Source organism: Mus pahari, chromosome 6 (assembly GCF_900095145.1).
Source record: "Mus pahari chromosome 6, PAHARI_EIJ_v1.1, whole genome shotgun sequence".
In the NCBI taxonomy this organism is placed as follows: Eukaryota; Metazoa; Chordata; class Mammalia; order Rodentia; family Muridae; genus Mus; species Mus pahari.
The window spans coordinates 12,118,984-12,142,734 of NC_034595.1; the positions used below are offsets into that span (position 1 = coordinate 12,118,984).

General features: G+C 43.8%; 1 protein-coding gene across 1 annotated transcript in view; it reads right to left on the reverse strand.

The window, feature by feature from the left end:
- Svep1 (sushi, von Willebrand factor type A, EGF and pentraxin domain containing 1) overlaps nucleotides 1–23,751 on the reverse strand; it is a 178,925-nt gene that overhangs the window by 137,907 nt on the left and 17,267 nt on the right. Inside the window, 2 exon segments of the mRNA XM_021200005.2 lie at nucleotides 9,011–9,187; nucleotides 12,608–12,863. Of these exon segments, the coding sequence (XP_021055664.1) occupies nucleotides 9,011–9,187; nucleotides 12,608–12,863 (433 nt within the window).

Genomic DNA, 23,751 nt, shown 5'->3' on the forward strand with positions numbered 1-23,751 from the left:
TCTCTCTCTCTCTCTCTCACACACACACACACACACACACACACACACACACCAATGAGCCATTTCACTGTCCCCTTGAGTCACTTTTCAAAATTAGGGAGGAGGGGATTTAAGCTAGCCACCTGGGCTATAACAAAGCTTTGCCCCCTCAATGCTCAATGCTTAAACATAACCTTAAATTGGGTTTAACTTTTCTTACTGGAAAAACTCTCCCTCCCAAATCTTTTCTCTTCTGACCTGTACACTGCTTTTTTTTTTTTTAATTTTAGCAGCTTTCAACTAAGTCCCTCTCTCCCCAAAAATGTTTGTGCCAAGGATTCAAAATAATTACATGTTTATAGAAGAGGTTGCTACCAACCATATAAATAACTTGTCTTTTTGTTCTGCATCTGCTGACCAACACTGTCATGAAACATACAACATCGTTTCTTTAAATTGAAACATGTAAATTAACATATTTTAAAAGCTTAACTTGCGTAATAAGACCCGTGATTTTATTATGAATTTAAGAATGCACATTTGGTGTTTCAGAACCTATGATTTTATTATGAATTTAAGAATGTACATTTGGCAACTTTCTGAGTTTTTATTTTAATGTAGTTTTACTCACAAAAGTTGTTTTCAAAATTCTACAAGCAACCAATCATGCTTAGCAGGCTACTTGGACTCAACATTCTCCTGTAAAGTGCAGATGCCAGTCTTTGCCCAAGAGGCTAAGACCAGACTACCACTGGAGAAGAGGAGGCCCACCCTCATATTCATCTCCGTCCAGTTTAGAAGTCAGATAGAGTTGACACCCACTCTCAACCGTGCCTCCCTGTCCCCATCCTTAGCCTGTAATATCGATCCTCTTTCTTTCTAAATATAATCAAAGACTGAGATGTAAGAATGTAGCGTTGGAATCCAGCTGCTGCTCAGGCCATGGTACCACAGCAGCTGCCCTTCCCAACTCATAGACACCCACAGGCACCCTACTTACTCCAGAATCCTTAGCTAACAGACTCCCCAGATGCTAGAGCTTGTATCAAATGGGTACTGGTGACCACACATGCTGCTTTGAACCCCCTGACTCTTGCCTGGGAATCAGGGCCTGGAGACAATCACATGCTATAAAACTCCCCGCACTTCTGCCATTGGGCCCCAATTTCTTCTCTTCTGAGTCCTTTCCATCTTGACATTGGTGCTGGGACATGCACTGTCTTTAGAGTCCCCACCATACTGTTGTCTCTCTGTCTATGGCATTAATAATTCTTCCAATAAGCCCCATGCCCCCAATAATCTATTCCAGTTTCCACTTGACACCCACCCCCCATCTAAGACCTTTCAGTCTGTCTTCCATTTTTCAAAAGGAAAACATCCTTTCTGTGGAGGTAGGGACATTAATAAGATGCCAAGAAACAGATCTAGTCTCCATCAGGAATCTTTACAAGCATGGTCCAAGAATCACCAAGTATTCGCCATGGAATTTTGTAACATAACATGACGGAGCTGCAGCCCAGAGCCCATTGACTCCACTTTTGGACCAAAACTGAACTTTGTTCATGGAGGACTGGCCTTGCTTGCATGGTCTACACTGCACCACCTTAGTCTTACGTGACCACACAGTGGCTCTCACACTAAGCCCCTAGAGAAGAGCAGCAGCCAATTTTGACTATCCTTCTCCTAGAGTCATTCTATGTCAGTCAGCTGTGATCCAGTTTGCTTTTTGCTGATCTGATAAAACACTGACCCCAAACAACCTGGGGGATAAAAAGGTTTATTTTACCTTACAGGTTACAGCCCATCATGTTCAGAAGCTCCAGTTAAGAGTTCCAGTACGAGCTCAAGTCGGGAACTGAAGCAGAGACCACCTGGCAGAAATGCTGCTTACTGCCTTGTTTCTAGGCTTCCATTCATCTACCCTCCTTTATATAGCCCAGGCTCACCTGCCTAGGGATGGCGCTGCCCACAGTGGGCTGGTCCCTCCTACTTCGATTAGCAATGAATAAAATACTTCTACAGACATGCTTACAGGCCAATCCTGACCTGGGGTTCCCTCTCCCCAGGTACATCAAGTTGACAACTGAAGATACCTATGAAAGTGCTCATAAGAAACTGATGCTAATCATCAAGATGTTTCTCTCCAACAACGTCTTCTTGTGGTCCCATTCCTTCAGACTATGATAGTGTGTTGATGTCTGGTTCATTGGTCTCTCAAAATAGATTTGGTAAGTCACCTTTATAAAACTGACCTAGAGGGTGAATTCACTGGCTGTTTGCCATTTTCTTCCCTGTTACCACAGTGGATGGCTCCTCCGTGCCACCCCCTTTTTAACTCAATAAACAAGGTCCTGGAAGCCCCACCTCACTCCAGGAAATATGCTACACAGCAGAACTCCAAGGACTTAACCTGGCAAGAGTGACACGAAGAGGCAGCCTGTTAGTACACTGAGAACAACCCACTGGAGCCTTCTCAAAAATTGAGAGCACCATGCCAATAACAACACAGTACCAGCTCATTTCGCAACTTAAATGTTTTCCAGTTCCTCCATTTCAATGAAGTTGAGAAGGGACCTAAAGGAATTATCAGCTGATAAAGCCATTAATAGCACTTTTTTGATGACAGATAACTGATGTCACCTTTGGCATGTAAGTTAGAAGGAACTCCAAGAATTCAAACCCAGCAGCATAACGCAGCTTGCAACAGGCCTGGCAGAAATAAAGATATTCTACAGAGACACTTGGATCTCAATCACATTATCAGGCTATTAAATTAATAGATGTCAGAGAAATGGGAATTTGCCTAGGAATCCCATGCTGGGAACAGAAGGCTCCAGCCAGGGGGATACTTGTCTCCTCACAAAGGATACATAATTTTAACAACTTGTTAGAGCACCTTCCAGCATGAAGCCCGGAGATTTGGTGGGTCAAGAATGGGCAAGACCATGCTTTGGCTGTGGCTGCTTCAATGTGCACATCCTTTGTTTGAACTTTGACCTCACATCAGCAGGAGTGACTTGTGGGATTTGCTGGATTTCTTTGTCCCTCTTCCTATTTCTGCTTCCCACTTTTAATTGTGCTCCATTAGTCCTGTGGAGAAATTTTAGCCAACTACTTGAAAATCAATTAGGGATACACAGATTTTTCAATATTTTGACACATGGTGCAAAATGCTTGACAGCATGGCTTAGAGGATTTTGAAGGCTTTCCCCTGTCTCCTTGTCCTTGTAAATGGAATGAACCATGTACAGTGGGGCTGGGGAGGGGAAGCTTTGTTTTACAATGGAAAGCAGAATTACTGGTTGCATGCAATTCTTTTCTCGAAAGTTCTAGGCTGCTGGGTAAGTTGCTATGCATATTTCTACAGAGTAAAGTACATTGTCATTAGGGTTTTTTTATGATACATCCCAGCTATGGTGGTTTGAATGAGAACATCCTCATAGACTCTTGTGTTGCACTTGGATGCCAGTCAGTGGCGCTGTTTGCAGTGGTTCTGGATTCTTCTGGAAGGTACAGCTTATTAGAAGTTTGCCATTGAGGGGCAGACCTTGAGATTTTAGAGCCTTACCTTGTTCCACTTCCTGCCAGACTCTCTGCCTCCTGTGTATGGATAAAGATGGGATCTCCCATTTCTGCTATTAACTATCACCCCCCCATCCCCAAGCCCACACCATTCTCTCTCTCTCTCTCTCTCTCTCTCTCTCTCTCTGGAATCCTAAGCCAAAGCAAATTATTTCTTCTGTAAGTTGTTTTTGGTTTTGGTCATGGTATTCCATCACAGAAACAAAGTGAGCTAACATATACCAATATATACTCGCGGTCTGATCATGTGTGTTTTATTACTACATCATTGTGATTGACTGGGATACCCTCAGGGCTCATCACCCACCCCACTGAGTAGAAACCAGAACATACCAGCCTGCTCTAGGCAGCAGGCACAAACGTTCTCCTTGAGCTCACAGGAAGCTGTGTCTACACACTAGCAGTGTCCCCTCATAAAAAGCAGGGAGGAATTTCTTGCACACATTCCTTACACCTTATAAATCCATCACTAAGTACCACTGGGGGTCTTTGTGGGGGGGGTAGGAGGAAGGAACAGCTAAGCTCTGTTCAGAGGACACGATTTCCAAATGTTTTTGTTTTCAAGCAAGAATTTCTAGAATTCTTGGTCCTCTCTTTCCAAAGGAATGGCATAATATTTATACAGAAGGAAACATTCTCTCTCTCTCTCTCTCTCTCTCTCTCTCTCTCTCTCTCTCTCTCTCTCTCTCTCNACCGAGTATACATATTTTACATTAAATGTTCTTTCTCTGCTCTCTCTCTCTCTCTCTCTCTCTCTCTCTCTCTCTCTCTCTCTCTCTCTCTCTGTCTCTCTCTCTCTCTCTCTCTCTCTCTCTCTCTCTCGTGTGTGTGTGTGTGTGTGTGTGTGTGTGTGTGTGTGTGTGTGTGTGTGCAGGGTGGGAGTGGGGAGTTACATGCATCCCCCTCTGAGGAAATATGACTAGAGCTTTGTTCAAGTTACATAGGAGCCTCGCCCTTGGTCCGAATGGATGTACAATTTCAGTTGGTTCATTGTGATTGACTGTCACACTGCAATAGTCAGACTCGCCTGGAAAGAAACAGTGTCCTCAGGATGCCTGGAAAGAAACAGTGTCCTCAGGATGCCTGTTGGCCCTGTGTTCCGTGCCTCTCGTCCTCCCTCGGGGAATCCAGAACAGCTGCAACCACTTGGGTTTACAAGAGTTCCCCGGCTGTTTGAAACTGATTTGATGATCTATCCATCTTAACATTCTATTCTAGCAAATCTGTTGTGTGCTGCATTTAATTTACTGTTGACAAGGGCCAACCAAATATAAATGTTTTGGTTTCAAATATACCAACCACATTGTAAAAAATAAATGTGCTGTGCCACATGCTCACATGTTTTTGGACAGGGGATGTGGTGGTGGTGTGGAAGGCACAGAAAAAAAAATTACAGATGTCTGATGTTTCTGTTGTGAGTTTTGTCCAGAATATTTTGATATCAACTAAGTTTTTACCAATTTCCCCTTTTCAGGGTTGAAACCTAGTGAGGCTTTGTACCCATTACATGGGATGATTGGTCTTGAGTTTTGATTTGATGGGCTTTATAATTGCCATGGAAACAAACATCTGGTGATGTCTGTGATGAAGTTTCTGGGCTGGGTAAATTGAGGGCGAGAGACCCACCCTGAGTGCAGAGTACACCATTTCTCGGGCTGAGTTCCAGGGCTGAACAGACAAAATGAGCTGAGCACCAGCGTCCATCACTCTCTGCTTCCTGACTTTGATGTTCTGTGACCGGCTGCCTTAAGTTTCTGCTGTCATGCCTTCTGTGCCTTGAGGGGATGAATCTACTGAGACAGGAAACAACCCATCCCTCTGTGAGGCTGGCTTTGTTTCATTTTCTGTCTGTTTTGTCACACAAATGTGCGAAGTAACAAGTGCATTACGTGAGCACTCTATGTTGTCTATGTGTACTATGTGAGCACTTCATGTCATTGTCTCTTGAACATTTATAATGGGGTCCGAGCACTCCATGCTATCTTTTTAACGTTTATTATGGGGTCTGAAGGGAAGCAGTTGGACATACAGGACAGGGAGTCACTGCTCATCAGTGTGATGACATAGGCACAATGACAATAGTTATTTGTTCTCGGAAAAGAAGCCAGGAGCCTGAGGCCAGGGCTGGGAGTGAGATAGCATGGAATTTAGAGGAGAGTGTAAGAGTTCTGACTTTAAGATCAAAGGTAAGGCAAGCATCAGATCATGCAATTTCTTTATATCATGCGGTGGGGTTTTAACTTATCCGATGAAGGGAGCATAGTTTAATCCTGCCAGGGGAGGATATTTCGTGGCCAGGCTTGCATCTCCTGCTTCCTGGCCCTGGCAGTCCCCTATACTGGGGCACAGAGCCTTCACAGGACCAAGGGCCTCTCCTCCCATTGATGACCAACTAGGCCATCCTCTGCTATATATGCAGCTAGAGCCATGAATCCCACCATGTGTTTTCTTGGGTTGGTGGTTTAGTCCCAGGGAGCTCTGGAGGTACTGGTTAGTTCATATTGTTGATCCTCCTATGGGGCTGCAAACCCCTTCAGTTCCTTGGGTCCTTTCTCTAGCTCCTTCATTGGGGACCCTGTGCTCCGTCCAATGAATGGCTGTGAGCATCCACTTCTATATTTGTCAGGCGCTGGAAGAGCCTCTCAGCAAACAGCTATATCAGGCTCCTGTCAGCAAGCTTTTGTTGGCATCCACAATAGTGTCTGGGTTTGGTGGTTGTTTCTGAGGAGTGCAGGCTTTTGTCTAACCACTGGAATTTGGAGAAATGGAGTTCTCTTTGGACCTGATAATAACTAGCAGAGATTTAAGCCTATATTTATTTCAATGTTTTTGAATATTTTGAGCATAGTCCCATATCTCTGGTCTTGGAAAAGCAATACACACAAACAGTTATTTTCAAAAACTAGAATAATGTGTGGCACGATAGCTTAGAAGTGACACAGAGCGTGAAGAACCGTGCCTTGGCTTGATGTATGTCCTATTGATGGCTAGACATGTTGCCCTGAGCGAGGCTCATCTCTCCAAGGCCTCAATTTCCTCTTGCACGAATGAGAGGTTTAAAACAGATCATCTCCAACATTGCTTCTGGCTCTAAAAAGGAATGGCTGGCTTCTGAGAGGTGATATGCCTGTGAGGGCACACACTCCGCACACATTCTGATGCTAGATGGATGCTGGCATCTCCTCCACGGAGCAGAGTGGTAGCCTTGAGTCTTCCAAACTCAGGGGAGCACTTTTAGCCTTCCCAGGAGCCTGAGCTTCCTACCATGGGTATTTGTATCTGACGACATCGATTGCAGTTTGTAATTACAAATTGATCCGTGTGGTTAGAGTGGATGCCCAAGGCAATAAGATGCTTTTGGCTTCCCGTTGAACAGGCTGCTTCATAAAAGATTCTTAAAAGCCTCTCTCTCTCTCTCTCTCTCTCTCTCTCTCTCTCTCTCTCTCTCTCTCTCATTCAAGTTTTCAGTATTGGATACTGCAGACCTAATATTTCTCTCTGCCTTTTGAAAAGACAAGTCTCTCCTGGAGCCTTCCATGCTGTCGGACGAACACTGTTAATATTCTCTCAGCTCATTTTCTCTTGGGCTAGAGCAGCCACCCACAAGTGTCCCCATCCAACTATGCAAAGTCACAGTGTGTATCGCAGAGTTTGAATCCCACTTGCCTCTATCACTTAAAATCAATAGCTGAAGATGACAAAATGCATATTTAACTATACCTGATTTTGATTTTGACTGTCAGAAAGTGTCAAATGGAGGCTTACTAAATTCAAGAGAATGGATTAAAAACTAATCTTTCTGTGATTGCTCTTGGAGGGAATGAACAACAAAAGGCTTCCAATCCCTTTTGCTGATGCTCCAATGACAGCTACATGTTGTAGACTGCTGTCCCTTTCAGCCTTTAGTTTCCAGCAGGGACAGAGGGCTGGGAACTGCCACCTCTTTTGACTTGAAGCTTATCCTGGGGGATGCAAGATTCTGGTGCCTTGAAGCAATGGGGACTGTGGTCCACAACGACTGATGACAGCAGTTTGGTGTCAGGGAACAGTTCAGTCTAGGACCACACTGAAGGCAGGCACGCTGACCACACAGCATCAAACAAGGAAAATGAGATTTTCTGCCTGTGTTTGGTAGGTTAGGATGGGAGGGGTGAGGGAGGAGGTGTTGTGGAAAGTGCCAAGCTGGGTTGTTGATGAGAGTGTGGGAAGATTTGAGAGAAGGGAAAATCAAGAGGAGGCTCTGTGCCAGCCAGAAGGCCGATGGGTTGATCTTTCTGCTTAAGTGAAGAAGCCTGCTGGGTGGGGTGGGAAAGGGGCCAAGAGAGTAGCAGTTCTGCTGGGTGAACACAGACGGTCAGACCTGGCAAGGATGTGCCTGCCATCTGGCATCGGAGCCAGGGGAGGCAGGAGATATGAAGGGAGGTAAGAGAAGGAATAGAACGAACAACAGAGAGTTACACAATGGCACAGAGGTAATGCCCTGAAATGATGGAGGAAGAAATGACCAAAGAAGAATACCAGCTACGGGGGAGACCCATGTGTCTGCGATGCAGCCTAGGCCTTCCAACCAAATGCCAGAGCAAAATCATGCTCCATGGGTTAAAACCTCGTAGTACAGAGGAAATCAGACCCCCTGTTGCTATGTGGTCGCAATGGGAAACAGTTCCTTGGTTACAGTTTTCCAAAGAGTGTGGCATTTCAGAAACTTGGAAGCTACTATTTTAGGTTAAAAATCAATATAAGCGAGGACACAATCCTATACAGGAAAATGACAGAATACTTATAAGTATATGTTATACTTAACATAAAATGGTGCAGAGCACAGGACCCCTGAGAACATCCCGTGATTGACTGTTAACGTCTTCTTAGGAGTCGCGGATAAGTAGGAGTAAGTTCTATTTTTCAGTGGTGCCACTTTTAGAACCTTTTCATTTCCTTTTGCGGAGCTTTGTGACAAGCTAAAAGCTCATCTGGATTATGCTGCTAGCTTTGTGATCACCTGACAAGTATTTGTAGACCAGGGACCAGCATCCACTGGCTTCAATGTCATGGAGACCAAAGTCACGGTAACTACAGATAAAAACAGTTCAAATCTCCTCCTCCAAGTTCTAAGGCTTTGCAAGCTCTTGGTCAGTGCGCCCCAACCACCACTCCCTCAACAAGCACAGGCTAGCCTGACAGATCATGAGAAGCCTCATATCAACCAGACTCCCTTTTCTCATAAGACATCACTTTAGACAAGTCTACATTCAACCAACTGCAAAACATCTTAGAGAACCCACTTGAGATTCTAACCACCACACAATGGATGTCAGGATCGTTGAGACCAAAGGTGTTGCTTGATTGACTCATGAGCAGTCATAAACACTTTTGAAGCCATAAAGTTCCAGACTCATTTGTTACACAGCAACCACTGACCGATACAGGCATGCGCACACCAGAGACTTACCTGTGCACTCATACTGCAGACCTTTCCCGTAATAGCCCTTCTCACAGATGCATTCAAACTGACCCGTGTGTGTCCCACATTTGCAGCTGGCCATTCTGTCACAGCAGTCTTTCCCAGCCTCACAGAGATAAGAGCAGTGGGCCATATCCTCTTGGATAAAACTCCCAGAAGGTAGATCTACCAAGAACAAAGGGTATGAGGCAATTAAAAAAAATTGATTGTTAAATTTTTCTAGTCGTTACAAATCAAGAGCAAACTGGAGGGAAGAAAACCCTTCTCATCCGTCTGTTTCCCACTGTTCCCCACCTCCACCCACATATGAATGTGTGCTGTTTGCAGGAACATACTCTGGGGGTTAGTTTTGGCCAGTTCAGTCATTTCAGTCTGGGCCTTCATCCTAAATGCTTCGGGCCACTCGGGGTCAGGCAGAAATGAAGCAGTGTAGACTGGAATCTCCAGATGCAGCAGGTAATTAGCGCATCAGATCACCCCTCTGGCTTCCAACAGCAGCATTCTCTGACCTCTGTGTGAGGTCAGGCAGCCTCAACCAGACTTCCCAAATCCTGTTCAAGTTAGAAATAAAACCATGATCCTGACCTAAGAGTGCTGACTGTGGGCTACTGACTCTAGAGTAATTAGCATCACATCTGTAGTTTGATTAAAAAATATCAACACGTAAGTTTAAGGACATAAACCATAATCCAGTCTGCTTCTTAGTTGTTGTAAGTACAGAAACACGTGTTATGTAGAAAGAGACCATACTGAGTGTTTGAGGCAGGAGCTGGGGGAAAGCATGCCAAGAATCCTTGAGTACAGTCATTCAGACACTGGCTTAAGGCTGGGTTAAGGCTGAGCCTGGATGGACGGCCTGGAACGGAGCAAGTGATTAGTTCCTATCTCCAGCTAAATAAGTTAGAAAATCTTAGACTGAATTCCAGTGCTCGGGTCAGGCTGCTACGTCCAGATACAGGGATGGGCCCCTAGGAATAATGCAAGTGGGTGACTGTTGGCAGGGCTAACGGTCTGCAGAGGAAGATCTGGGAAGGAGATGAGAGATGGTCTCAAATGGGAAGCGTCTGCCCAGCGACGAAGGACTGAAGTTAGAGGAGACTGAGCCTCAAGGAAAGGAGATCAGCAAAAGCAGGCACCTCCAGCCCAGAGCCAGTGCTAGGGCTCACAGAGCTCCCTGGGAATTAGTTCTGAGAAACTAGACCAGAGGTTTGTTGGCAACAGAGGACCTAAGGGAGCAAGCAAAGCCTGGCTACCAAGGCTGGTACAGTAGCACTGGGGCCCAGGAGAGGAGTGAGTGGGGGGTAAGTTGGTGAAAATCTGTTCTGCAGCCTGGGACTACTGAGCGTGTTCAGAAACATGAACGTCGGAGGCTGAGAGTGAGTCCATCCAAGTAGAAGAATATGGAGGAGAGGTCATCGGGCTCACCTCTCGGGTGTTGTATCTTCTAGTACATGTGGAACTTCTTCTTACCAACCCAGGAGAGTCAACCCAAGTCAGACATGTTCTAGATGGGAGCTTAGTGTAACAAAGGTGGCGCCTCCCATTAAGTCCCAGTGTGTGCTAGCAAAACAACCTTTTCCTTGATAGCCCTGCCTGCTCTTATTTCTGCGCCAACTCAGTTTAGGGCAGAAGCAACTGCCCCAAAAGTCAGAGGAACAATTAATTGGACTGGTGATTCATTTGATACAGCCCATCACAACACCCATAACTTCATACTCAAAAGTAGTAACACCCACTCCCCACTACCCCGACAGTCCCCCTGCTTTCCCGAATGGCACACTGGATGACACGCCGCTGCTCTATTTAAGAAAGGAGGAGAGACACAGGAGCTGCTGGTTCCTTGTGACCATGTGCTGGACAATGAAGCCTAGGTGAGATGTGGAGGTTTCTTCCTCTTCAGAAATCTGTGGTACATATTATTGTGTAACTCCTATTTCGAATGAGGAGAAAAGATTGAAACCCATCCTTGATTGCCTGAAGCAATTAATAACAAATAATCCATTACTGTTTATATTCAATGATTCACTAAGTGCAGTAAAAAAACAGTCACTGAGCCTTTATAAAAGCCACCAGTGATTTACTTTTTCTTGTATTTATTTCGTCAGTGGATGTGGGCATACACTGGATCCCTCTTTCACCATATGGGTCCCAGGGATCTGATTCAGGTTGTAGGTCTTAGCAGCAAGCACTTTTTACCCAATTATTTCTCAGGTCCCATCAGTGAGTTTCTAATTCTTTTGTATGTCTTAACCTAGTTGACTCTCATAGTAAGCCTGTGAAGTTAGTACTATTCTCATTGACCAGAACTCTAAGAAGTGTTAAAAGACAGATAATTTGCCTCCAAATCACTCACTCAATAGATGATGAAGCTAGGATCCAAGTCCAAGACTTCTGAATTTTTATGACCTAACTTTTAGAAATTAAGCCAGTTGTAAGCCTAGGATTTATATCTAACCCTGGTTTTCATCCCCAAACTCACTTCCCAGTCTGCCCCATTTTTCTAAGAGTCTTAATTCTAGAAAGTTAGCTAGGAACTCCACCCGCAGAAAGGCTAATCCTTTTGACTAAAGCCACAGTGATAGGCTTGCTCATAGCCCACTGGAAACTCTTCTCCTGGAATCCCATCATGGATAACCTGGCTTTTTTGAGCATCATAGGTTCTTTGAATATATTGTTATCATTCCCGCCTTAACGTTGAATTTTTTTTACTTGAGTACCTGCCAGGATCACGGCTCAGTTTGGCACATAGCTAAATCTCCTGTCCACACCTCACAATCTGCCTGGATTCTTTTCTCCAGGTTCATATCACAGCAGGCGAGTTCACCTAACTGAGAACCATACAGTTAAACATCCTTATACACGCGGTGCATCGAGACCGCCGATGAATTCCTTTGCTAATTTTTCTCCCCTGTTAGGACTGATGTTTCTTATGACAAAAGCCACTTTATTTCTGAATTATCAGGGCAAGAAGTGAGTGTTAGTATTCAGCACCCTATCTTCCTGTGTATTTCTGGAAACGTTCTGGCGAGATTCAATGCTCCTGTCTCAGAATGTTTACTTCATCTGTCCAGATAGCTGTGAATGTGATCTCAGTCACGGCTTCCCACTCTGTGTGTGGCCTCCAAACACACCTCCATTCATCTCATGGATCTAGGTGGGAATATATGGATATTCTAGGGAAATGCATTGCAGCTGTTAGGAAAGGAAGCAAAACAAGGTTGCTGCCAGTTCAGCATGCCATCTCCGGGCAGTTCAGGGTATCCCCTGACACCCAAAGCACTGGCAAGCCTCATGCTCCCCGAAGAGCAGCATAATGGTTTGAAGTCACTCTTCAATGAGTTTCATGCAACGAGAGGGAGAGCGAGAGGGAGAGAGACAGAGAGAAAGAGAGAGAGAGAGAGAGAGAGAGAGAGAGAGAGAGAGAGAGANACTCTTCAATGAGTTTCATGCAACGAGAGGGAGAGAGAGAGGGAGAAAGAGAGAGAGAAAGAGAGAGAGAGAGAGAGAGAGAGAGAGAGAGAGAGAGAGAGAGAGAGAGAGAGAGAGACATTTCAAGGTACCTGTAACTCTATTAACTTCTATTACCTTCATGCAACGCCCTGCGAGCTAAAGCCTCAAATTCTTCAAAACTGTGGAGCAGGTAACAATGTTCTTCCTTCGGGGTGGAAGCCATGTCATTCAGTTCCCGGATATTCCCTTGCCAAATCCCGAACGTGAAGATCTCCACTCCGAAATCCCGCAGTGAGGCTGCAATAGGTCTGGGGTCTCCGCCGTTGGAATAGCCATCGGTGATGAGAAATATGACTTTGGTGGAGTTTTCTCTAGAGTGCCGAAGGATTTGCTGTGAAGACACAGGGAAGATCCGAGGGTGAGTGACGTGAGCCTCTTTGCTTCCTTTCCTGGCTAAGGTAGTCCCTGAGAAACACTGGTCAGTGATAGGAACGCAGAAACAGGCACAGATTGGGATCTGCAGTGGCGTCATAGATGTACAATGAGCCTCAAAACCATTCAAAATGTGTCATTGTCAGCAACCATGCCACCATCATCCCCATCTCCACCGAGCTTGCTGATGAAGAACAAAAGGTTTACAGAATGACTTTGACATACTAACTGCCACTTCTTGTGAAGCTAATCTATCCATTCTCCCGACCTGGAAACGTGACCCAATCCTGAGTTTTATGCATCTACATTGCATCTCTTTCTGTGTTTCTGTAAACCACCATCAGACCCCCTAGAACAAAATGTTATCAGGACATGTCTTCTCCAGGGCTTGTGATGGCTGACCTCCTTCCTATATTTGTTTGTCCATGACTCCTTCAAAAATGTAGACTTGATCCAATGCTTCATCATTTTAGACCACCCAGGTTTCACATAAAATTAGCAGGTTTTGGCAGCATCCCATCTGCATGGGAAAACATGGATTCACTAAGCCTGACATTTGAGCTTTATTGTTTTAGGACAGGTCAGTCTGTTTTACAATGTGTGTAATTCCTTCACCATGGACAGAAGCAGACAAAGCTCTTAACACCTCATTACCAACGATGCTCTACAATGTTAGACCCAAAGGCACAGGAACTCCAGTGTGATCTGGCATTGCCATTCAACTCCCATGTAGCTTTTCATTAGAATTGCTTGAGAAGGCAAGGAAGTGGCTGGATACATTTTCTAGCAAGTTCTTTGAAGGTAGCATGATTATCAAACAATAATGAGAGAGACCCCTGTGTGTTTGCAGAGGCAGTCCAGGATAGCAACAATTATACCGGCATTTTTAAAAATCAAAATAAGATATGATTTGAAAGATACGTTCTGATCCATTTACTTTAGGGAATAGATTCACAGGCCTATTTATTTCAGATTCTAAGATCAGTATCTGTATAAATAAAAGTCTGTCACTATCTGCTTAATGGAGGCTGCTTAAAATCAAATTATTCTTACCTAAACTTTGCTATTGTGAGCTGCAACTAAAGCTGCCAAACTTGAGTTTAAAGAAAATCAAACTGAAAAGGACTCCAGAAACTGTCTAGATAGAGGGCGAGCAGTTTGAGAAGAGGTGTTTAAGTGTGTCGCTGCCACAGTCCTCAAGAATTAAGTGCAATAAACAAACTAATGGGAGCCTAGAAAATCAGGCACAGAGAGCTGTGTTGTGTTTTGTGTGTGTGTGTGTGTGTGTGTGTGTGTGTGCATCTGTGTGCATTTGTCTCTGTGTGTGTCTGTCTGTGTGTGTCTGTGTGTGAGTGACAGACTAACATGCACATTGTTAAGAGACATTTGTCAAATATACACCATGGCCTCAATCAACAGCCTTCAAGGTTTTAGTTTTTACAATTTAAAAAGCTGACCACTTGATGAAGGACAAGAGGTCTGGGATGAATGTGTGACAAGAGTGAGACTTTTATATCCCCCAAGCAAGAGCCTCTAGGGATAAGGGGAGGGGAAAGACAAGAGTACAGGAGATGTTGTAAGCTTGTGTGAGTCTGAAGTCTCTACACACCCAACTGAGTCACAGAGTAGATGACAGACAGACATCTCCTGAGGTACTGAGGGTCACAGTCCTCCCTGTGTTTGAATGTTCATGATGGTGGCATGGCCATGAATGAGGTCATTGTGCAACTCAGAAGATGGAAGTGCAGCGAGCCTAGGGGTGGGTGTCCCCTGGGCAGCTTTTCACAAGGAGAGAAGAGGAAAAATTCTAAGCATGACTCAGGGTTTGAAATGGAAGTATTAGAAACTTGTAGTGTTGGGTTTTGCTAGATGTCCATACATGGCAGGCCTTGTTTCTTCATATGGGGGAAAGGCATCTCAGAGAGAAATTCTGGGCTGGGGGTAAAACACATGCTTAGCATCACCCACACCTGGGCTTCATCCCCAATTAAATACTGAAGAAATGCCCACAGAATACTCATTCCACTCAGTTTTATTAAGACAAAGTTTTAAAAAACCATCACCAGGCTGTAAGGTGATGTTCTGTCTTAGCACATAGTATCTCATTCCAACGGGACCTCATGACACCTTGGGAGCTAAGTAGAGAATATCATTTGGACGTGTGTGTGTGTGTGTGTGTGTGTGTGTGTGTGTGTGTGTGTGCATGTGTGCATGTGTGCATGTGTGCCTGTCTGTCTGTTTGTCTGTCTGGACAAGAGATGACATGTAGGGATGAGAGGAGAAGGTGACTTTGCAACACAGATCAAAGGTATTCAGAGTGACAGGCCCGGCATTTTAAGGAACAGGCTGGTTCCAATCAGAAAAGTGGTCTTCTAGTGTGATTCACGAAAGTCGGGCTATTTAAATTCCTCAATATTGTGAGTCTAGAGAGCACACTCAACCCATGCTGCCAACACAGAACAGCTCTTCCTCCGCTCAGCAGAGAGCCGCAGACACTTCTGCCTCTTCTCCTCCCTAAAGCCACTCAAATATTCTCTGTGTTTTACACCAATACTTCTATTTTTAAAATTCCAAATTGCACACTGGATTTTGTTTTTACTTTTGTGCATAGTATAGAATGCCTTCATTTTGATTCAGCTGGATAAGCATTCCCCACTTCATTTGCTAATTGGTCCTCTTTCTTCTGTAGTTCTCTCCTGTCTCTTTGCTCTTGGTTAATACCACATAGTTTGGGGTGCTGTTGCTTCGTGTTCATTTTTCTTAATAGTAAGGAAATTCTTGCTGTACTGGCTAGCTTTGTGTCAACTTGACACAGCTGGAGTTATCACAGAGAAAGGAGCTTCAGTTGGGAAAATGCCTTCATGAGATCCAGCTGTAAGGCATTTTCTCAATTAGTTGTCAAGGGGGGAGGTTCCCTTGTGGGTGGTGCCATCTCTGGGCTGGTAGTCTTGGGTTCTATAAGAGAGTGGACTGAGCAAGCCAGGGGAAGCAAGCCAGTAAAGAACATCCCTCCATGGCTTCTGCATCAGCTCCTGCTCCCTGACCCGATTGAGTTCCAGTCCTGCATCCTTTGGTGATCAACAGCAGTATGGAAATGTAAGCCAAATAAACCCTTTCCTCCCCAACTTGCTTCTTGGTCATGACATTTGTGCAGGAATAGAAACCCTGACTAAGACACTTGCCATCCTCTTTTCTCTTTTTTAAAGTATTTGTGGTTAGACCCAAATGTTTCCTTTGCCAACTGAACATGAGGGTCACCTCATGAAATTCTTCTGTAGATTATTTCTGTTTGACCACTTCTAGAAATCTATCCCAAAGACACACAGACACACCCACCCAGACACACACACACACACACACACACACACACACACACACACACATACAGTGTTAAGGACCAGCCCCAGTAGAAATGACCTGGCTGCAATCTCTTGATACCATTATCCACTAGAAGGAGCCAGAAATTTGTGAAGAAAATGTTCAACTTCAGTTCAAGGTCAGGGAATATAAAATGTAGGCTGGGGCTTCTTCTCAGGACAGAAATCCAGAAAGCTTCAGGGCTAGCAAAGACAAGCTGAGGAGACCAAGGGCAGCTGAAAGTCCCTTCTGCAGGCCAAATAACGGGAGGTGTATGCACTGACAAAGATGAGAAATTGAATGCACATATGCGTTTCAAGTTTAGCATGTGTGTGTGTGTTTACATTCGTAGTATAGATACACTAAACTGGGCAAGGGGGAGGGGAGTTCTAGACCCATAAACAGATATTGGAACGGGCTGAAACACCCTTACGAACATACTCATTATTATTTCTGAATGGGGAAGAGTTCAATTTTTTGTTTCGAATAGGACAAAACAATTTGTTTGTAGAATTCTATTTTTCATGTTTGTTCCAGCCCTCCAGGATGCAGTGGGTTGTGTCTGCACCATCTTTGCTCTTCACTATGAGTTAGTGACTCTTTCTAGTTCCATCCAGAAGTCGCATCTTCACAGACACTCCACTATGCTCGTGGTCATCTTGAAGGGCTAGTTGACAAGGTCATGGCAGCTAACTGTAAGCAAGACATTGAGAACACAAGAAGAATAATGGAAAAGGAAAGAGAGAAAAGTAAATTTTTCTTTTCCACTGTGGTACTCTTGATAGCACATGGTGTCAAGTATATGCTCATAAATGTTTGTGCAATGAATTGAGTGGGTAAACTCTAGGACCCTGGAGTGACCTGGTCTTGAGTAAGTGGCAGGAACGTGAGTGTGTAAACATGCACTATTTATACAAAAAAAAAAAATTCTAGGAAGAATTGGAAAGAGGTAAAGAGGGAAGATGTGACTAATAAACATATAAATGGTTGAATCTTCCAAAGATTAAAAAAATACTCTTTGAATATAAAGTAACATTAATTTTCTTTTTGTGCCTTCTAGAATAAAGAACTCATTTCCTGGAGTGTTAGCCTCAGTTCAGCCCAGGGCCTTTCCTCCACCTTGGTGTGGACTTCAGCATCTCTTCTCCAGTCACTGCTCCTCACACACTGTGTGATTTCAGCTGTGTGCGAGGCAGAGCCATGGTTCCGTGTACCTCTCCCTCCTGCAGAGGACCCAGGCTTAGTTCTTGACACACATACGGTGGCCCAAATCATCCATAAAACCGGGGAATCTGAAGCCCGCTTCTTCCCTCCGTGGGCACTAGGCACACCGGCAGGTCAAACACTTGTATACACAAAGAAAAATAAACAAATATACTTTAAGCCGTGATTCTGCTTTGGCTCTTTTGGTAGAGCCGCTGATGAGTACTTCCAGGGGCCATGAGCTCTGCTGGCAAGCCAATGCATGAAGCTGAAGACAGCAGGAATGGGAGGACAAGTAGTCCAGGCAGAGTAACACGAGACCTGGGTTTGGAATATCCTTCAAAGATGACCAAGGGAAGATGCGCGACTGAGGATAATCTACAGCTCTCCCCGTCTTTGTGCCTCATCAGGTTTGAGTAAAGTCACAACTCACTAAAACATTGTTTCCTACCAAGACTTCAGAGACATGGAATGTAGAAGAAGTCTGGTGTTTTTCTCCTGTCTTTCTGAAATAGTTTACATCATCTGCTACAGATTTTTTTGCCTCCAGAATACTGAATGAGACAAAGGATTTGCTGCCAAAGAAAAACTGGAGATGGACTCTGTATGGCAAAAGGTTATCTCCATCTGCATTGTATCAAGTCTCTGATTTGCTTGTATAAATAGCTGGAAGGAAAATGGGCTTTGAGTCCAGCAATAGTCATCAGAATGATAAAAATGCAGGATTGTGTAACTCAGATTTAACAAGGGAGATCCATCACCGTTACACAAGACTGCACCCCCCAACTCCCACCCAAACTAGTTTTTTTTTTTCCTTCAAAGAGCTGTTGCAAAAGCCCTGGAGACAACGGAGGTGACAGCAGAAGCAGAAGGGGCCAACGCTCTCTCCTGAACCCTGAATTCTAGGCTGCAGGAAAACACAATCTGAGCTACTGCAAGGACCAAACCTCAACTCCTCACCCTGAGCATGCCGACTAGCAAAGGTCATTAGTCACTCTTTAATGAATTTCATACAGTGGACAAAACCACCCTGTGACTGCATCTGAGTACTGCTTCGTCATGGAGCAGAAAATTAGTAAATTATGGCAGGGTTTCAACTTGATTTCTACCCATACCCAGTGTGAAACTCTAGTATGTATACAATTAAAGGGGGGTCTACAAGCATACACAATAATTGGAATGGGCTGAAACACCCATGTGAACACATATATTATTCAATACTACTTCTGAGGAAAAGCCCAGTCAGCTTTTAGAATGGCATGATGCGATTTGATGGGAATTTCTTGTTGGGAAACATCGAGCACCAACTGATGGGGAAGTCATGGGGAAGACATTCCTCACGTTCACACCCCAACTTTCTCCAAGTTTCAGCTGTTATTTAGTTACTATTTTCATTTTATGCTGTCTGACATTCTTTGACTCAGCGAATTTTTTCTTTATGTATGCCATGAAGCTTTTAGGAAAAGAAGTTTCTCTGTTGATTCACCATCCCCTGGATGTCACCAGTTCCAATCTCCCCCGAACACACATACCAGCTAGATCTCATTCTAATGCCTTCTGGATCCAGTGGGAACATCTCAAGACATTTATTGCGTATCTTTTCTGTTGTTGTTTGCTTAATGGTATTGTTTTCTTCCCTTCTACCTCTATTTAATATATATATGACATATATATATATATATCATATATATATATACCATTAAACAAACAACAAAAAGGATATATATATATCATATATATGAAATGCTTTAAAGAATTAGTTTTTAAAATCACAAAAGAGTTGAGATTAGCATTGTGCTTTAACTTTCTGGCTACAATTTTTTTTTTATTTTACTCAGTTCACTATTTCTCTCAATTTTTCAGCCAGTTTTGTCTTAATTTTCATCTACTGTCATCCATTTTTCTCCTCTCTGAATCTGTTTTTTATTCTACACATGGAACTTGGAGCTTGCGCTCCAGTGCCCAGGCTTGGCAGCAAGCACCTCTACACACTGAAATTTCTCACCAGCCCTAAGTTATTTACCTTGAGACAAAAGTGGAAACAATGGCTGACTGTAGAAATTCAGCGATCCCAAGTAAAGAAGGAGTAAACCATCAAGTTCTTCATCATTATTTAAGAGTCTTTTGAAAAGTCTAGCAGCATAGTAAGACACATCATTACAAAGGGCTGATTCGTTTTGTGACTACTCTGCCCTTTCCTCCCTTCCCACCTCTCTATTATATATATATATATATGCATATATATCATGTTTATCAAAAAATTTAGTGTTCCTAAAAGATAAAGAAAATTTACAGGTTTCTAATCAAAAAAGAGAGAAGTCACAGGAAACTAGGTGTGTGTTTGCACCAAACCAAACAAAGGCAGTGAAAGAAAGAAAAACTACTGAAAGAAAGAAGGGAGGGAGGGAGGGAGGGAGGGAGGGAGAGAGGGAGGGAGGGAGGGAGGGAGGATAAACAGGCTATTGGTAGAATATAAAAAAATATTTAGTTATATTATGCCAAAATGTAGGAAGTTAATTAATAATAGAAACATTCTTGACTTCTCATGTGGTTATCGTTATTTTAATATTAAGTTATTAAACATATGAAAAAACAGAGCATTTCCATACTTTCGTCCTTTTCTCTCCTCTGTGCTTTCCCTGGAAGACATCATTTGAGCCTCACGTACAAGTCAATGGCTCCTAAGCCTACATCAAATTAAGCTCTTTGATGCCCCCCTCCTGCCCCTGTGATGTTCTAGTGGCTTGATGGGTGTCTTAGCCTGACTGTACTACACAGTCTTCCCAACCCCCTATTGTCAATTCATGCACAAAGAAGGGTTTTACCACCCTTTTCATTTCCTCCAATATGTCTCCACATCCCCTACCTTCCAAGATTAGCATCCTGAGTGATCTAGAATGTCTTTGTCCTATTTATCGCTGTCACCCAAACCGAGGCATTTCACCCCACGTCACCTGCCTGTCTCTTAGTTCTATTCGCCCAGCCTTGCCCCAGGTGCTCCTTTAAGCATTTCTAGAGGACCGAATTCTTTCAAATCCATTTTCTGACCCGCCCTTAATGTTATTTTTCTGAAATCCCAATGCAATCATTTTTCTGAACTTTAAATATTACCAATCTGTTAAGGTTGAAACCTAACTTTCCCCCAGGTTCTTTTGCTATCTAGTCCTAATTAGTCCTTCCAGCCACTTCCCTGTCTCCTCTTTAGTTCACCGTGTCGCTCTTCACTCTATTCCACCCAAGCTGGGGCTTTCGGAATAAACAATTCTTTGTCATTGTTTGTAGGGCCTGAAGATTCTTCATAACTCGTTTTCATTTTTCCAACATGCCCTCCCCCTGACTTTTACTGGTCTTCCAGAGCTTAGGGCCAAGTTCATCTCATAGAAACTTCTTCCAATTCTTCTGCCATAAAATAAATGTATCTTGGTGACCTTGTTCCTTATTCTAACACCATTGAAGTAAAGTTAATGCTTGCTTGTCTGGCTATAACTGCCAGGTATTATGTGACAGCTTAATCTTATATTCTTATCCTGTTGGTGAATAGGAGCCAGGGGTGGTGACACGTGCCTATCACCCAGAGTGGAGGCAGAGGTACCAAGAAGTCAAACCCAGTCTTGGTTGAATGAAACCTGAGGTACCAAGAAGTCAAACCCAGTCTTAGTTGAACGAAACCTTGACTCCAGACTAACATGAAAAGTTGCAAATGAACAAATGAATCCAACAGATTGATATTGAGCCTCTATAACACACAGGCACTGTGTTGAGATTTTCCTAATTGTGCTATCTGGTGAGGGAGAGGGAGCATTAACCAACTGACAGCAATGTCAGAAGCACAAGTGGAGTATTTTTCATTAACAGGGCTTTCCCATTAATGCTGTGATTTCAAATGAATCATAGTAAGCATGCCTCATTTATTTGAAGTATTTACTCAACCTTAAGAGACTGAAATTCTAGAAAGGGAAAAAATTGTTGGCTTGCAGAGTCTTTAGGCTTTTTGTGACGTCTAGCCAAATCACAGAGGAACCAGAGGGTCAGAGGCGAGCTTAATCTTAGATTTATGGGTCCAGAGTTTATCCACCCACACACATGCCTAAGTTATTAAACAAGGACACACACCAGTTTGAAATGGACCCATGGGGACAGTACACCACATTGGAAAATGGTGGGCACAGGAACTGATGAGTAGCAGACATAGTCCAGACTATAAAACAACAGAACGAATTTGCAAGGACCAAACAATTCCTCCTCGTGACAACCTCCAGCATCCATTCCTTCCACAGAGGTCTGGAAAATCTGAACAGTAAAAATGGGCTCACCCGAATGCCAACCGGGTTACCACACGCAAGCAAACTGCTAAGTCAACTGTAGATACTTATCAAATTAAACTCCATTTTTAATGCTGTGAAAAACCTTATAAAACAATTGCAATCCAGCTGATGAGATGGCTCAGTGAATAAAGATTTTTGCTAACATGCCTGACAACCCGAGTCCAACTCCAACAGGCTTCACATGGTAGAAGGAGAGAACTTATTCCCACAAGTAGTCCTCTGACCTCCTGACGGCACACACAGACACATGCTGCACTGCACACACCTGACGTACACACTCAATAAAATGCAAAAATATATAGTTGATATATTAAATGTCTACATAATATTACCAAATAGCATTTAGTGCTCAAAACCATCTATAAAGAATTCATTCGTGTGCTTTACACCGAAAGACCAAAGGACAAAGACAATCTCAAGTGCTACAAATATCACTGGCAACTGGCAACACATTTATAATTTTGCAAGTGAAGTAAGCAAAGAGTAGAAGAATGGTTATTTAATGTGACAAACAGAATTATCATAAAACTAATGGCTGAAATAATACTTGAAGCACCCCCATTAAGTTTAATAATATGGAATACCCAACATACAAGTCACAGACCACATGAAGCTCAAGAAGAAAGACCAAAGTGTGGGTGCTTCAATTCTTAGAAAGGGGAACAAAATACTCACGGGAGCAGAGACTGAAGGAAAGGCCACCCAGAGACTGCCCCAACTGGGGATCCATCCCATATACAGTTACCAAACACAGAGACTATTGTGGATGCCAAGAAATGCATGCTGACAGGAGCCTGACATAGCTGTCTCCTGAAAGGCTCTGCCAGAGCCTAACAAATATATAGGTGGATGCTCACAGTCAACCATTGAACTAAGGACAGGGTCACCAATGGAGGAATTAGAGAAAGGACTGAAGGAGCTGAAGGGGTTTGCAACCCCATAAGAAAAACAACAACATCAACCAACCAACCACCCCCTGACCCCAGAGCTCCCAGGGACTAAACCACCAACCAAGGAGTACATATGGAAGGACCCAGGACTCCAGCTGCATATGTAGCAGAGGATGGCCTTATGGGACATCAACAGGAGGAGAGACCCTAAGTCCTGGAAAGGCTCAAGGTCCCAGTGTAGGGGAATTTGAGGGCAGGGAGACTGGAGTGGGTGGGTGGGGGAACACCATCAAAGAAGCAGGGGAAGGGGCATGGGGAGGGGGTTTCTGGGTGGGGAAACAATAGAAATGTGAACAAAGAAAATATCCAATGAAGAAAAAAGAAAGAAAATATCCAGTAAAAAAAATAAGACAAAAATGTCTCCATTATTTTCCAATAATGGGAATGCTAGCTAACAGGATGGGGTGGTAAATCTAGCAATTAAAAAATTATATTTCAGAAGAAAGGAAATCAAGAAAAAGAAATAGTGAGAGAAATTGTAAAATGTATGCATAAGTATTTTAATTATAAAATGTTATAGTAACAAATGACAATGAGTAGATGTAGAAATTCTATTGTGGGCTGGGGTTGCAGCTCAGGGCTGGAGATGGAGCTCAGGGCTGGGGTTGCAGCTCAGGGCTGGAGATGGAGCTCAGGGCTGGGGTTGCAGCTCAGGACTGGGGACTCAGCTCAGGGCTGGGGTTGCAGCTCAGGGCTGGAGATGGAGCTCAGGGCTGGGGTTGCAGCTCAGGGCTGGGGATGGAGCTCAGGACTGGGGATGGAGCTCAGGGCTGAGGTTGCAGCTCAGGGCTGGAGATGCAGCTCAGGGCTGGGGTTGCAACTCAGGGCTGGGGATAGAGCTCACTGCTGACCTATAACTCAACAGTACAACACTTGTCAAGCATGTGCCAGGTCCTTGGTTCTACCCCTGGCACCATAGACACATGAAAGATACTCTTTGAAAAGTTCAGTCATAAGATGAAAGGATGGACTATCCAGAGACTACCTCATCCGGGAATCCATCCCATCATCA